The sequence below is a fragment of the Pseudopodoces humilis genome, chromosome 5, assembly GCF_049639895.1.
Source record: "Pseudopodoces humilis isolate 2021_Gansu_Grassland_sample_001 chromosome 5, ASM4963989v1, whole genome shotgun sequence".
NCBI lineage: Eukaryota > Metazoa > Chordata > Aves > Passeriformes > Paridae > Pseudopodoces > Pseudopodoces humilis.
The window spans coordinates 70,509,185-70,525,928 of record NC_142204.1 but is presented as its reverse complement, the minus strand read 5'-3'; the positions used below and the strand labels follow the sequence as shown (position 1 = coordinate 70,525,928).

The window sequence follows — 16,744 nt, the reverse complement described above, 5'->3', positions numbered from 1 at the left end:
GTGAGTCTTTATGCCTAAAAGCACCCCTGGGCATTTGCTCCCCATCTGTGGGATGATGGGGGAGCTGGTGGCCTTTTGCTGTGCTTTTGGCTGCTCCCACCTTGTCACTCAGAGAATAAACCTTCTGATAGATGGCTGTGTCAATAAAAAGGTTAATATTTTTTAAAGCTTGATAGATCTTTGTTTAGCTGCCGTTTTATGCAGTTCTGTTAGGAGGAGTTTGCCCATCCCTGGCTTGACTAATTGGTCTCTGAGCTATCCTTTCAATGGAGGGCCATGCATCAGCTTCTGCTTGACAAATTGTATGAGAAAATGAATTAAAAACCACAAACAAAGCCAAGGAAAGGGAGAAGTTAATACTAAACTATAACTAAATGTTCTGGTGAAATGGAATTTTACCGAGATCTGACCTGTCTCGAGTCATAGGAAAATGAATTAATTAGATCCTTTTATGAAAAGATTATGATTTCTGCAGACAGGATCTGGGGGGAAATGTTCAGTCCATATTCAAAAAAAGCAGTTTTGATGATTTTTCATGGGCTACTCTGAATTTGAAGTGAGGGATTCAGATGAGGCCAAGTTATACGAACTACCAGTGGTCTCACTGATGCTATAGACCAATGTCTTGGAGGAAACGAGAAATTCCGCTCCTGGACCCCTGGAAGTGTCCAAGGCCAGGCTGGACAGGGCTTGGAGCACTCTGGGACAGTGGAAGCTGTCCCTGCCTGTGGCAGAGTGTGGGATGGGATGAGCTTGAAGGTCCCTTCCAAGCCAAACCATCCTGGGACTCTCTAAACTCAGTAGGAGAGGACTGGGGGCTTTTTTGAAGCCCTGCTAACTGATCTAATTAGGTGGGAATTGAATTAATGACTATCAACTTGGTAAATATCTTTTACACCACCAGTTGACATCCTCCTCTTTCCCAGAGTTTCCAGCGCCACAAATGCTCTAAATCTGTAAAAATTTCAAAACCAAAGAGTTTTGAATTTGCAAAGAGTTTTCTTTACAAAGAGTTCAGATTTGTGCACTAATATTTGAGGGTGCTGGAATTGCCACAGAACCACAGAATCATTCAGGCTGGAAAAAACCCCCCAAGACCATCTAGACCATCCCAGCACTGCCAAGGCCAGCACCGAGCCATGTCCCCAAGTGCCACATCCAGGATTTTTTTTGAACATTTCCAACGATGTGATTCCACCCCTCAGGGCAGGCTGTTCCAATGGCTGACCACTCTTTAAGTCATTATTTCCCTGTGATTGTCTTAAAAGCCTGTGCTGTCAGTAGCCCACAGAAATTGTGATATAAAGTCTCAGGAAAATGAGGTGGAAAAGGGAGCCCTAACATAACAAACTAATTGCTGGGATGTTTATGCATCAGCAGAAAACAAAACACATTTAGGACGATGATAAACTTCATCTCTGCTGTCGGTGTGGCTCATCTGGAAGAGGCAATTCATCCTTGTCTGGCAAATATGGCAATTACTGTCCCAGTCCCATTACGGGCCTGGTCACCAGGTCAGGCAACTTGTCTTGTGAAATCTGCATCTTGATGGAGAAAATGGAGTTTAAAGCTGAGTGAGACAAAACCCGTCTGCAATAAAAATAATAATAATAATAAAAACTTTTCACTTTCACATAAAGCCTGTGTGCCTAGCTAAGCTCTTTTCAGCCCAGGCTGACAATTATGGTTGGAACTATTTGGTGACTACTTATAAATTCATGGAATTGAAAGCTAAAAGAGACGGGCGTGATTGTCTAATGCGATCTGCATAACGCAGGTCACAGAGCTCCTCGGGGAGATGTCTGCTCTGAGCCCTCAGCTCAGCAATATTTCATATCTTTTAGGAAAACAAACTGGCTGAGCTAAATGTTTCCAGGGATTCAGAACATGCTTTTTTAAACATCCCCCATTAGCGCCAGGCAATCCCACCAGTCCCGGAGCTTCACAGCATCCTTGGGAGCTGCAAATAGGATCTAGCTCTTGCTGTGCAAAGGAGGGGGGGAAAAAAAAGCCTGCTCCAGATTTATCCCACCTCCCTCCATAAGGAGTGGGCAGAAATAGTCCTGGGTGGGGTTTGTGTCCATTTCAGAGATGCTTTGGCTGCATGGAGGGAATTGGAGATTAAATAAATTCTGCAGATGTGGGTCTCTGGCCAGGGAGAGATTAGAGCTGGGCTCCTACCTGGCTTGTGTTCCCTTCTTCCCGGACTATTTCTGTTTCCAAAGGTATAAATAAGATCTTCAGACAGGAAAGGATGTTTGGAGTTGCTGATTCAGGGAGTGATGGCAGAAACAAGAAATAAAATAAGTGTTAAACCTCACTTTCCCTTCACCTCCTTTTGGGACAAACACCTATAAAATCTGTGTGTCCTCTGTAGGAGATAAAGGAACAGGGGCATGAACTCTTGTGTTTTCCTGAAACACGAGCCAAAAAGATGATATTGTTACTCCTGGCATTAAAGCAGGACATCCTCAGCTCTCCTTGGGTAAAATCCCAGGCAGCTGGAAGGAATTTCTCCTCCTTACCTATTATTTTGGTGAGATTTGAACCTGATCCTCATCTGGCTTGATAACACATTCCTAATTTCCTGCTCGCCATGAATGCTGAGGAAACCACTCTCCTGACTGTGAGGGCTTTTCTCCACACTGCTTTTCTCCACACTGCTGTTGGGTTAATAAACCAGGGGCAGGGATTGCTGCTTTGGGAAGAGGCAGGCTGTAATCCTCGGGAAGCAGAGGTGAAATTCAGGACATCCATTATTGCCACCAGGCTGCACCCGTGTGGGTAGGAGAGAGACAGACAGACAGATGTCATAGATCCATAACAGGCCGGGAAAAGCTGTGGTTATAATTTTATGGTTCACCGGTGTGAAATGGAATCTGATAAATAAAAGAAATGTTCCCCACAGCCCCTTTGCTGTGCTGTACAAACCTGACAGGGCTTACAAGTGTCGTGAGCTGGCTGCCAGGCTGGGAAACGGCTGAGGAGGAGTGGGATTCGGGATCATCAGCACCTCTGCTGATCCTAGGGATGCCACACGCCTGTTGTGGCTGGAAAGAGGCCAGACCCAGTGTCCAGACCTCAGGAGAAGGGATTTCAGCTCACTCAGCTTCCCTCAGCCAGTCTGTGCATCAGAGGGTTTCCTAGCCAGCCCATGTGTGGCCACAGCAGTATTCAGACAGTGGCCAGATTGCTTTAATAAAACCAGTGTCAATCCTCATGCCAATAGAAGGATGAGTGTGTTTGACCTTCAGGCAGCCACATCAGTGCTGGGCCTGGCTTTCTTCTCATTCCTGATGCTTTTTATTCCCTGTTCCCTTCCTGGAAGTGCCTGAGAACCAGAGGGGAGAAGCACTGGCCCTGTTGTGTGTCTGCAGTGGCTGGAGGAAAGGAGGAGTAAAGAGCCGCAATGAGAAGGTCACTTCTGCTACTGAGATGGACAAGTCAAGTGCCCTGAGCTGTGCAAGGAGAATCCAAACTCTTTGAAGCCACTGGCTGCTTTTTGGGATGAGGGTGAGAGGTGGATAAAGGGGTTCAGGAGGGTGAGCAGTGTCCTGCGAGAGGCACAAGCGTCACCTGCTTGTGAGCCAGCCCTGCAGAGAGGTGCTGGGGCTGCCCCAGCAGCGAGGAAGCTTTGCCCTCCCACCTGCTAGAGCTGGAGGAAAGAATCCTTTGAGCTGCACAGGGTGTCTTATGTTTCAGAGGTGCTCTCTGAGCAGCTGGCACTGCTCCTTGCTCTCCTTTCTGTCCCCTTGCATTACACCAAGCACGGCTCCCTCCTTTGTGGCCAGGGACAAAAGGGTATTTGGGGGTTGTATTATTTGGGTTTTTTTGGCAAGCACCGTGAAATGCACCTGAGCAAATCCCCCAGCCCAAACCCTTTTGTAAGGGATGCCCACAAGGGAGGCAGGTGTAACCAGAGCCCTGGAGCCAGCGTGCCTTTGATCTTTGAGGTGGAGAGCTCCTTTAAGGTGCCTTAGCGGGCTAATCCCGCTCTCTTTCAGGGTGCCAGTTTGGGAACCACCTGGATGGAGCTGGTGAGGGCCTTGTGGGGTCTCTTGGGTCTCTGTGCTTTGTGCACAGGCCAGCTGGCAGCGTTGATCTTGTAGACATCCAAAAACACCATCCCCAGCCCCTGTCCCTGCCCCCCTGGACAGCGTTCCCAGCTTTTGTGAACTCAGGGCTTGGCAGCGAGGAGCTGAAACGGGATCTCCCTGCTTCATACGGCACCAAAGCTGCACCTCAAATCAAACTTGAATAGTTCTCTGCAGGGATAAAAGTTCTGTTTCTCTGCAGAGCCTCATGCCAGCTGTTTTTCCCCAAGAAATCTGGGCGCCGGGTCTGTCGTTCCATAAAAAGAAAGGTGCAGTGGGAGTCTCGTCTTTCTGATTTGGCTGGAGAGAAATGTGAAAAATTCACCAGAGCACAAATGAAACTAATTGGAGAAATAAGAACCTTGTGTGCTGCTGCACAAGCTTAGGGATGGTGCAGAGGCCAAAATTTAGAGTTATTACCAGGACTCGGGAGATCTTTACAACTGCACAGGTTCCCCAGTGCCCAGGTCGATCCTGTCTAACTCTTCACCAAGGAATTAAGGGGTAAAGCTGCAATAAACAGGCACTGGTTAATGCATGGCCCTTCTGAGGATGACCTTGCACACCTGAGACCTGAGTTATCCTGCATCTAAAATGCTGGGGAATACATTCCTGGTTTAGGAGCATCCAGCCTCCTGCTCTAATGATTCCTGAGGGCTAGAAGGGGGAATATTAAGGAATGTTGAATAAATCTGAAGCTCCTGATTTGGGCCAAATGGCATCTGGGCAGTATGATTTTATGAAAAGTAGGATATTTTTCAATCTGTGATTCCAATAGGTGATCCATTCTGGAAGGAAATAAAGAAGTTCTCTTTGTGGATGCCCTGTCTTTACCTTTCCACACAGTGCTTGAGACAACTCCACAGCCTGATTCATTATTAAAAATAAAAGTCCCAAACCCTAAAAATAGCATGAAGAGATCTCTGAAATGGCTTTAATACTTGGCAGCTCTCAGAGAGCCTGAGGGTTTTCCTAGCAGTATTCTCCAGGGGTCAATATTGGCCCCAAATCTATTGAAAACGTTCATGAATGAGCGTGAGGTTGATATTAAATCCCACAGATAAAATATTCAGTGGAACAACGATGAGCTCAGCATTAACCACGACCAGGGCACAGTGGCTGGGCGACTTTGGCTCCCTCAGACAAACCAAACACAAACTTTGCTGTCTCACAGGAAGGAATTTAGGTCAGGCTGGGAAGTGGGAGACATGTCCTAGAAAGCAGTGACTGAAATGGATGAGGGGCTTGTTTCTTCACGTCCTTCCAGAGAGATTTTTCCTCGTCTGGCCTGTTGTCGAAGCAGGTTGACATCATCCTGCGCCCTTGGAGGAGTGCAGGAGAGTGGGAGAGCTGTGGTCATGCTCTGTGGCCAGAGAGGGAAAAAAGGACTAAAGACCCACAAAAATTGTTTGTGGGAAGGTCTGAAAGGGTTTGAAAGCATCTCAGTGTTAATTTATCAGTAGGAAGGCTGAGGAATAACCTGATCAGGAACTCTGAGCCTCTTCATGGGGTGAAAACAGCAGGTTAAAGGGCTTTACAACCTGGAAAAGAAAACCAAAATAAAGATCAATGGTTGGAAGCCAAAGCCTGATCAAATCACAGGAAAAGTGTGTGCAAACTTTTTACGGTATGAGTGATTATCTGCTGGGACAAGCTGCCATTTGGAGGATTCTCCCCTTCCTGGTATCTTCACATAATAATGAGAGATTTGTCTGAGGCAAGATGCTTCAGCTAAACCCAGATTCTCTGGTTCATCCTAAGAGCAGGTGGGTTGTAGCCTGTGATGTGCGAGAGGTGAGGACAGATGATGCAGTGGTCCCTTCTGATCTTAAAAGTTATGCATTTATATGATCCCTGAATTATATATCCTTGGGCTTTTATTTTATGGCAAGATGAATGCCTGGAAAAGCTGGGAAAACATGTGTAGTGCTTCATCCACTGAAATACGGGCACTGGGATGGAGCAACCCTCACTACACTCAGCAGGAATTCTGCATTTCAAACCTCCTTTGTGAGTTAAAATCACACAGAGAGGCAGCTGGGCTTTGCTGGGATCTTCTTCCCTCTAATTCCACACAGGGATAAACAAGCAGCAGGGATATTCAGAGACAAATGGACATGCCCCAGAACAGTGCCCTGCATCTCTGCCTGGCCACTGCCTCTTTTGGCAGCACTAATTACCCCCCAAACCTTGAGGGCTCCCAGAGGCACCAGCTGAGCAGGGAGTGCTGTCTGCTTTCCTCCCCTTTAATAAACTGAGACATAGATTTAAAGGTTGGGAAGAACCTGCTTCACATTTTCTCCCTGGATCTTGCTTAACCCTTGAGTGAAACCCTCGGGAAGGATGGTGGTGGTGGGAGCTCTGGAGAGGCAGAGGTGCTGTGACAGCCCTGAAAGCCCCAGTTTTGGGGCTGTGGGTTGGGTTGGCGTGTGTTTGCTCAGGAACAGCTGAAGCAAACGTTATCGTGGCTCTCCCTGCCTCACATCTGAAGATTCTGGGCTGCAGATTAACTGGTGTGACCTCAGAACTCTTCAGCTGATGTTATCACTCTGATTGATGCTGCCTGTGGAGCTCCTGCCAGAGAGATTTGAGAGCATTGCATGGAGAATGAGGTGTAAAAGGAGAGGAGGCAGTGATAGGAGGAGAAAATTTGGAGTGGGGTGTGTGTGAGGGTGTCTGTGAGCAATCCAAATGCCCCTTTTTGCAGCAAGAAATACGGGCTCTGGGGAGCTGTGTGAAGATCAGTGCCACTGCACCCTCACTCAGCTAAAGGCAATCAAGTTTTATGAGTTGCCTGCCTCTGACAAAACCATCACAGGTCAATCTGATTGTGTTTGTTGTGTTTGTCACCTGGAATGAGGCTGGGGGATGCAGACAGCCCTGTGCCTCAAACTGGGGGGTGGCACCATGCTAAAGGCAGTGGTGTAGAAGTTTTTGGTGAGATCAGGGCCTGAGAGCCCAGGGAGGGGACAAGATGGTGAAGGCCACAAAGAGGTGACCTCGGCCACCATGTAGCCTCTCCTTTTGCCCAACATGTGGCTAAAAAAGGGTAAATAAACAGTTAGAAGAGATGGGTGAGCACAAGTCTGATGAGGAGAAGCTGAGAGAGCTGGGAAAGGGGCTCAGCCTGGAGAAAAGGGGGATCAGGGGGGACCTTGTGGCTCTGCACAACTCCCTGACAGGAGGGGACAGCCGGGGGGATTGGGATCTGCTCCCAGGAACAGGAGGGAACGGCCTCAAGTTGTACCAAGGGAGGTTTAGGTTGGATATTAGGGAAAATTTGTTCATGGAAAAGGTGGGCAGGCATTGGAACCACCATGCCGGGAAGTGCTCTAAAGCCATCTGGATGTGGGATCTGGGACGGGGTCAGTGGTGGCCTTGGCAGGGCCGGGTTGGACTCGATGACCTTGGAGGGCTTTTCCAACCTTAATGATTCCGTGGTCAGAGGCACAGGGTGGTTTCCATGTGGGAGGTGGCTGAAGAAGCAGGAACTCCTCAGCCTTGAAGGAGGTGAGCTGGGGTACATGGAGAGATTGGCAAACTTAGGAGTGGCAGGAGGGGATGGATAGGAACTGACTGCTCAACACCTCTGCAAATACAGGAATTACAGGGCATGAAATTAAACTGTTGAAAAATCAAGTCCTGAACAAATGAAAGCAGGTGATTCCTTCAAGCAAGTGGGCTCTGGATCTGTGAAATTCCCTGGCAAAGCATGCTGTGGATGCAACAATGCAGCTTCAAGGATAAACCAAAGTAAATAAATAAATAAATAGCTCTTTGGGTTATAATGGAGAGAAGACAAGATGCAGAAGTTCCCCTGAATGAAAATTGCCAAAGGCTGGGCAGCTGCTGGAGACATAAATGTGTTTACCCTGATCTTATGCTTTCCTTTTAGGCCATGGCTGAAGGAGCTGGGATATGTGGGGTGTTGGTCCCAGCCAGCACAGCTGTTCCTGTGTGGAATTACAGGGGATTGAAAATCTGCTTGTAACTGAAAAAGGGGCATTTGTCAAACTGCCACAATTCCTGTGGCCTGATAGTGCTGGCAGAATTGAATCCTGCACATGGGAGTTCGATCAACTTCAGGAACTGCCTGGGTCAGGAGTGGTGGAGCAAAGAAACCTGGGAGAGGGTCAGAGTGCCAAGGGCGAGAGAGGAGGCAAAGTTCCACCAGGCAATTGGATGAGGATGAGGATTAGGGTGGAACTTCATAGCCCAGGGAGATATAAAATGTGTAAAGATGGAGTTTGTAGTGGTGACAGGATTGAACTGATGGGAATGGACACAATAAGACACCTGGGAGGGCTGCTGAGGAGAATTAATTTGTGGGAAGATGCTCACTGGTAACTGAGGAGAAGGATCCCTTCCTATGATGGGATGTTGGAACCAGATGATCTTTAAAGGTCCCTTCCAACCCAATTTTTTCTCTGATTCTGTGGTGGGAACACCTGGAAAGACAGTGGAACAACGTGACCTGGAAAGCACCACCACCAGCAGAAACAGCTCTTAACTTCTCCCTGTGTGTTTTAACTGTTCAAGCCTCCACCAGGAGCCTTCAAGGGATGCTGGGCTTTGACAAACCCATTGCAGGGGCATAAATTCCTTCCCAGGTCCCAATTAAATCTGTTTATAGCCTTTCTGGAGCCTGGGTAACAATCTCTCCCTTGCTCAGAAGCCACGCTCCAGTGACCACAGAGACACCAGCTCTCATTAAGCCTGGGCTGGCCCTGCATTAATTGTGACATGAAGCTGTTTTCTTTGAAGGCTTTTGAACACAAATGTTTAGCCAAACCTCATTTGTTTCACAGTTCACAGAGTGCAACGCTTGACCAGGGGATCAAGATTTAGTGTAGACAAGGTAGGGGGGATGTGAAGCTACCTGGATGCAGCAGGGAGGAACACAGATGGAATGCTGCAGGCGGAGGAAGCCGGCCAGAGCTGATGCTCTGTAAGGTGGGGAAGAAGGTGGTTGGTTTCATCAGCTTTGGGTGAAATCACCTCTCTCTCCTTCCACGCCTCTGAGCTGGTGAACTCTGATTTTTACAAGGAAATTCAGAGATTTCCCTGCCTTGTGCCAATGGGATGCAATCCCAGCTGAGGAAGGGTTTGGCAATCTTGGTAAGGGAAAAATGAGTGAATTCGGTGGAAACCTGAACCGAAACCTCTGAGTGTGTGGAACACTTTTCAACCTTCAGGATGCCAACCAAGCTCCCAGCAGGATGCTGTGTCCCCTGCTCCTCCTGGAGTGACGTTTTTGGGAGGGGAGTCACTACAGAGAGGAGGAATTCTTTGAAGAAGGGACAGCACAGGGCTGAGCAGTTGTAAAGGGAAAACTGGGAACCTGCCAAACCTTTAAGAAAAGGACTGAGATAATCTTTGTTATCTGTCTGTTCCCTTGTAAATGCAGCCAGAACAGAGCAGGGATGAGGTTGGTGAGAGGGCTGTGTGACAGAGCAGATGGGGAAAGGCTCTTGTTCAAGCACAGTCCCTGTCACCACACAGGGGCTTCGGAGCTCTGCCATGGTTTACAAGCTATGGAACATGGGGGATTGCCTATAGCACTCTCCAAAAAATTAAAGAAAATGTATTTTGTATGTGACTGGTTATTCTGGTGCTGCGATTAGGATGAGGGGAGGCCTGAACACATCTGAGAATTGTTCTCAGTGACAAAATTTGAGGAAGAACAGAAAATGAAGTGTGGCATTTGTGTGGGAGTCACCTCAGCTGGTGACTGTGGTGTACATTGTCAATGTCTCCACCTGACCTGGCTGTCCAGACTCCTTTATATTCAGTGAACAGACACAGGCACATCCAGGGCGTGATTTATCTCATCCCAGCTTGACATCTAAAACAGAGAGCAGACAAATCCTGCCCTGCAAAAGGTCTCTCCTTCAACAGAGCATGAGTTTCTAGCTTAGAATTAGACTCTGATGTTGCAGACAGAGTTTAGTGAGAAGGCAAAGCCCTCACTTTTCACACCTGCACCGACAGAGCTGTTCCCTGCAAGCCTGACAGGCTTGATAGATCAGAAATGAAGCCCAGCATGGTTTACACAGAAAACCCCTTATTTGAGGGGTTTTCTGAGCCAGCTGCAGGGCAGAGTCCTGCCAAGGGATGTATGAAGAGAAGAACTGCACTGCAAGGTGTGCAAAGCCAATTTCATTGCTGCAGGAGCAGCAGTCTCATCCTGAGAGCTTCTGATGGGAGCTGCCAACACTCAGCCTCGCCTCAAAGTTTCCTGGAGCTGTTGCCACAGAGGCTGTGGGCATCAAATCTTTGTATTCCTCCTCTTGCTGTACCTCTGTTGGTGTGAGTGTCGTGTGGTTGTGGCTGGGGATTTGCTCTGGCAGTGCCAGAGTGGAGAAATTTCTCACCAAAGGTGCCCAGAACAGAGACAGGAGAGGAGGAGGAACAGCAAACACACAACTGGAGGTAGGGGGCTCTTGGTGAACAAGAATATTTGATCAGGTAATTTGTCCTGCCATGTAGCAGGACACTGACCCCCACTTTAATTATTGTGTCATTTGTCCTTGACAGCTACTGCTGCTTCCAATTAACGCTCTGAATTAAAGACCCCAGTTTTCCAAGGATGTAAGCATGGATTTACCGGGAAGAGGCAGAGCTTGGGGGTGTCTGATGAGAATGGCATTCCCCGTCCCAGTGGGACTGGCAAGTTGTGTTCTTATCCTGCAGAGGTGGCAGGCTGGGATGAAACCCAGATCCTCATTTCTATCCCTGCAGGAGCAGCTCCTCTCCCAGCAGTCTGACATCTCCCTGTGTGTGAGCCCTGCTTCTCACCAGGGTAAATAATATGTTTTGCTTTTCCCTGTTCCTGCCTTTTTACTGGGCCTCTAGGTCAGGTAATAAGGCACAGGATATCAAACATGACAGAGGAAATCCAGTCCCTTTGTCTGTAATTCAGGCCAGAATAAAATCAACATCTTGGGATGCTGTGCAGGTGACTGAGCACCTTCCCTGACTGTTCAAGGTGCAGAAGTGCTTCGACCTGTGCTTCTTTCAGGTGGCTTTTTGCCTTCCTCTATTTAATAAACTATATTATCATGAACACTCTATTCAGGGCTTTGAAATCAAATAAGCTCCACTCTTAAATCTTTCTGCAGTTTTTCAGGGCTGGCTGAGCCTCGAGAGATAGCAGCATTCACAGAACCCACATGGCTTGACAGAGCCACTGTTCAGTGTTTTGGAAATGTATCTTTTGACTGTTGGGAAGGAAATTGGCTACTTAAGATGCCTTTTTGTACATTTAAATTAACTTAGTCCATCAGACTGAATAAATCCTGCCGCTGTATTAACATCCAATTATAACAACAGAGATGGAGCAATGATTCAGGTTTTGACCAGAATGTTGGCAGTTTAAGGGGAAAAAGAAGCAATGTATATTGAAATAAAAAAGTCAAAAATGGGAGCCAGAAAATTATGACTGAGCACATAGCAGGAGCTTTTGTGAATGTATAATGGCAGAAGCAGGAGCCAAATTTCTAACAGGATTATCTGTTACTGTCTACCAGATCCAAAAAAACTCAATCATTTTGTTTTAAATGACTTTTTGTAACTCATTCATACTAGAAATAGGGAGGGGAAGGGAGGCTGGGAGCTGGAGAATCTGCAGTTTGGAATTTAGGCAGGATCAGAGGTGAGGGTGAAACACCCTGAAGGAGCAGTTGAGCTCTGAACCATTCAGCACTTTGCAGATTTCGCCAGATTTTTAAGATTTCCTTGTGAGCCAGAAACTCGTGGATGATTTCTTTTGGGGACCAGTAAATGAATGTGTTGATGAGGTGAAACAGCTCTTCAAATCCTGCTGCAGCCATGGCAGCTGGGCCTGCTAGTTGTTCCCTTTCTGCCCTTGAGAAGGACGCGAGATTCACCTTCCCCTTGTCCAGCCCTGGCTCTGGGATTGCATCTCACTCTGGGTCAGAGATCATCTGTCCCTCTGCTCAGCTATGGACAGATCTTTGGAAGCACAGCAGCTCCTGGATGTCCACCAGGTGTGTGCACAGGCATTTTAAAGGACCTTACCTTCATATCTTCAATATTCCAATAAACTCAGAGCCTAAATATGTTGTATTTAATGACCTGGTGCTCACTGAGCAGGTGTTACCTGAACTTCCTCCCCAAACTTGCTCAGATGCCATTAACCCACACCTTCAGAGACATTGAGACAGCTCCTTCTTCTGCTGCTGAGACCTCCCTTTCTGCTTCAGCTCTCCTTGATAAAATGGGGAGATATGGGGACAGAATCAGAGAATATCCTGAGTTGGAAGGGAGTCGTGAGGATCATCCAGTCCAGCTCCTGGCCCTGCACAGGCACCCCAACAGTCCCACCCTGTGCACCCCTGAGAGCATTGTCCAAATGTTTCTGAAGCTCTGGGAGCCTTGGGAATGTGACCATTCCCTGGGCAGCCTGTTCAGTGCCCACCACCCTCTGGGGAGGAACCTTTTCCTGATATCATATATTTTCCTGATATATGGGATATAAGCCCTGAGAACAACAGCAGTCTGTTCTTACATCCATATATTGCTCTGGCACAGTGAAGCTAAAAATATCAGTGAAGCTGTGACCACTGCAGGAATATAAATTAAATATAAATTCCTTCAAACTGGCTCCTAATGCCCCAAAATGAAGGACACTTTCCTTTTCTAGTCCTGCTGAATCCCTGGTTATATTTGGACAGCACTCTCAGACACGTGGTGGATTCTTGGAGTCACCCTGTGCAGGGCTAAGGATTGAACTTCAATGATCCTTGTGGGTCCCCTCCAGCTCAGGACATTCCAGGGTTCTGTGATATTTGCCACAAAATGTTGAATCCAGGTCTCACTACCATGAAGAACCAGGGGTAGGGACCATCACCAAGGTTGGAAAATAGCCTTGAAGAGTTTGTCAGGCTTTCCAAGGATGGAGAAGGGGTGGAAGGAGTAACCACAGCCCGGTTTGCCATGGAGATTTCCACCTCCAGCATTGCCTGGTCCCTTCATCCAAGTGAATGATGGCAAGGCTCTGTAGCTGGGAGGCTGCATGGACTTCCCTTTTGCTGATATTTTAGTGGCAGCACAAAAAGCTGGCTGTTCCCTGGAGGGACGCAGTCAGCTCTCAAACCCTTCAACGTGGAAAGCTGAGCTGAATTAATTACAGTTTATGCTCCAAAAAGGAAAATAAGACCTCTGATGTGTCTTATTTGCTTGATGTTCTTCCTCTTTTCAGCAGATGACCCTCAGGTGGCATTTCTTTCAGTTGTAGCTCCTTTGTTTTGTTTTTTTTTTTTGTGGTTTCTTTCTGCAGTAATTGGAAGGTCTGACACTTCCAGCCCAAGACATTTATCAGCATGGTAGAGTTTTAATTAATCTCACAATAAAGCTGCTAGAGGTGAACTCGTGAAAGGACTTTTAGGGCAGGAATAATGCACACGGTGACACGGGACACACTCTGGTGGGATTGACGGGATTTGGGATGCTGGGAGCTCGTGGCACATCCCTGTGGGCTCTGCAGCACAAGCCAGGTGTGCTCCTGAAAACAACATATATCCCACAAAATGTACCCAAACACACTGAAAAGAAAACATTTCTGCAAAGATGAAGATCTGGGTTCCCAGTAGGTTCCTCCTGCCACTGGGACAGGCTTGGATATCCTTTGAAGGCTAATTAACTAATAAGAATAAAACATACAGAGCACCTTTTATCTACTCTTTCTATAGCAATTTGCCAAGAAATGGCAAATTTCAGTCCTCTAGGACATCTTTCTTGTACCTATATCACAGCCACAAGTGGATTTTGACTCTGAACATTCAAGCCAGGATCACCAGGTGTTGGAAAAGTTCATTTTCTGATCTAAACTTCTCAACCAAAACTCACTTCTATCAGGCAGGTGCAAACTGGCTCAGAAGTGAGGCTGGATGGAACTATCTAGAGCTAATGAGGATAAATCAAGCAGCACCATATGTCAAACTGAGGGTGGTTTGGGTGGGAACTGCAGAGCCAAACTCAACTGTGCTCACAAGATTCTAATTACCAGGTGAGAATTGCATCTGGATTGAGGAATGGCAGATTTAGAGTCTTCCAAAACTAAATTTTCTGCTCCTTCTTCAAGTCCTCTGGTGGCCACAGTGTAGCCATGGCCAAGCTTGATGTGATCGAGATAAAATAACTCACAGTATTTTTTCCTCTGGTGGAAATAAGAGGTGGGAATGGCTGACATAATAAAATATAATGTCTCCACCTTCTTGTAAAAAAATTTATGTGTTTTTGGAATTTGGATTCAACACAGACTATTGGCTTCAACAAGTTTAATTGAGTGAAATTCTGAGACATAAAATTTATTCTTCATGAATAGGTGGTACCTGCTTGATGAGAAGCTTAAGGAAGGTGGAACAACCTCATTCATGGCCAAGCAATCTTAATTTTTAAACTTCTTGAAAGAATCATAGAATCTTGGAAAAGACCTTTAAGATCATCAAATCCAACCATTAATTCACTGCTGCCAAGGCTGCCTTAATTAGAGAGGTCTGAATGACTCCTCCTTTGTCTTGTTCTTATAACTTTTATTGCTCTGTGGTCTGTTCTGATTATGTTTTTATGCTCAAGTCAATAGATTCAGCTGAGAAAAGTGAGTTTGTGCTGGTTTTTCTTTGAGGTTTTTTTCCCCCTTCTCTCACTTTTTCCTTAAAGGCTTTCAGTAGCTGCAGTTGGTTCCTCTGGGTGATTTGGCACAGACAGTGGTGCAATGGTAAATAAAACCCATCCTGTTCCTACCTGAAGTTTTCTAAAGCTTCTGCCACTTGCCAGAGGCAAAACTGCACATCTCCAGCTTTTGCTTATAGACTATCAACTGGGATTTGTGGGTAGGGTGAGAAAAACAATTTCTGATACAGCCAGAAAAGGTCTTCATACAGAGCTGGAATTTTGCCTGATATATATTTATATTAAAACTTAAAAATGAAAAAAAAAAAAAAAAAAAAAAAGCCAGTTCTTGGTTCATTTACAGACACAACCAAGATGGATCTTAGTCTGTCACTTCACAGCTCAAGCTCTCCTGAATGTTGCGCCAAGTAAAAAATCATCCCTGAGATCCAGGTGTATTCCCTCGTCATTTGTCAGGAGTAACTGTTCTGCAGTTTAGAGCTGGCAGTTCTCAGCGGTGTTTCATCAGGATAATTCCACACTCTGTCATCTGAGGGAATAAACTCTCCCTGCTGACAGGAACTGGGGTGAAGACACCAGCAATTGACTGGATATTACAGAGGCTCTCTGAAGCTTATTCAGTGGAAAAGGGACTATCAGGTCACTGGGCCCAAATTGTGTGTTTGGCTTCAAAAGCTGCGAGGGGCTTACAAAACCTAAGAGGAATCAAAAGCACTGGTCTGTGAGACAGGAGGTCAGTCTGGGCAGTCCCTTCAACCCTTGAAACCTCTCACTGAAATGCTTTAATTAAAAAGGAAAAATAAAAGAAAAATAGATGATAAAATGCGGTATTTTGGCAGTACATGGGTGTTTCAGGTTCCACTCTAATGCCTTCTGAGCTGCTAAAGCAGGGCTACAGCAAGAAAATATCCAGCCTCGTAGCCTTTGTCCTTTTTCCTGCTGGGAGCAACCTCTCCAGGGATGGGACAAGTGGTGGTTGGAAAGATGCACAGGCAATGGGGAGTGGAGTTAACGCTTTCCTGGGACCAGCAGTGGTGGTGGCAGTGGGGACTGGTGGTGGCAGGAGGTCACGGGAGGGAGACAAAGACACCACAAGACCTCAGCTCTCACAGGAAGCCAGAAAGCAACAGAGTCCAAAACCAGAGAGATCAATGAGATCCAGGGAGTTTAACCTGCTGCAGATCTCCTGTTGTCCAATTGAAATTAATTGATTTAATTTCAAGGTACCACATCCCCACAGCCTGCCTGATTTGCTGATTGCTGGGAAATCCTGCAAGCAAAGTAATTTGGCAACGGATGGAGGGCTACAGGGTGAGGAAAAGACCACAGGAGATGTGGACCAGGATGTGGGCAGGGACTGCAGCATCCCCATCCCTCTGCCTGCCCCACGCCTGCCCAGCGCTGCACGGATCTTCCTGTGGGAGCACAGGCACCAGGGCAAGGGGACAGAGCGGGTGGCACCTTCACCAAGCTGTTCTGAGCCGTGTGAGAAGCCTGACAGGTTGTCCCCTTTCCTCCTGCAGCTCACCAGGGTGCCTGTGGAGTCGTGCAGCCAGTACGAGACCTGCAGCGAGTGCCTGGGCTCGGGGGACCCCCACTGCGGATGGTGTGTGCTTCACAACACGTGAGTACCTGCTGGGCTCTGCCACCACCCCAGCCCTGCCTGCCCCCCTCACCTGCCTCCTGATAACACAGCTAGAGGGGGGAAATGCTGTCTCAGCCCCTGGCTGAGCCTGTACCTCCAAAAAGTTCTCTGGGACTTGCTGGGGAGAGACTTTGCTTAATTATGAAGGGCTTTTTTGGAAGATGAGGGGAAAGAAGGGTGGTAGAGGCTAGACAGAACTTCTCCACAGCTTGGTCTACAGTTTGCTGACTGCACTGGCAAAGCAGCCCGGTGTTTTTTGAATTCAACACTCCAGCAGCTCTTCTCTGGGTCACATTTTCCTGGTGGTTTCCATTCCATTCAAGGGAATTTGCCTCTGACCATTCGCCCT

At 47.2% G+C, this 16,744-nt stretch overlaps 1 protein-coding gene across 1 annotated transcript in view; it reads left to right on the top strand.

The window, feature by feature from the left end:
* PLXNA4 (plexin A4) overlaps positions 1-16,744 on the top strand; it is a 423,238-nt gene that overhangs the window by 257,272 nt on the left and 149,222 nt on the right. Inside the window, exon 5 of the mRNA XM_088054749.1 lies at positions 16,274-16,374. Within this exon, the coding sequence (XP_087910875.1) occupies positions 16,274-16,374 (101 nt within the window). The remainder of the gene's footprint in view (positions 1-16,273; positions 16,375-16,744) is intronic.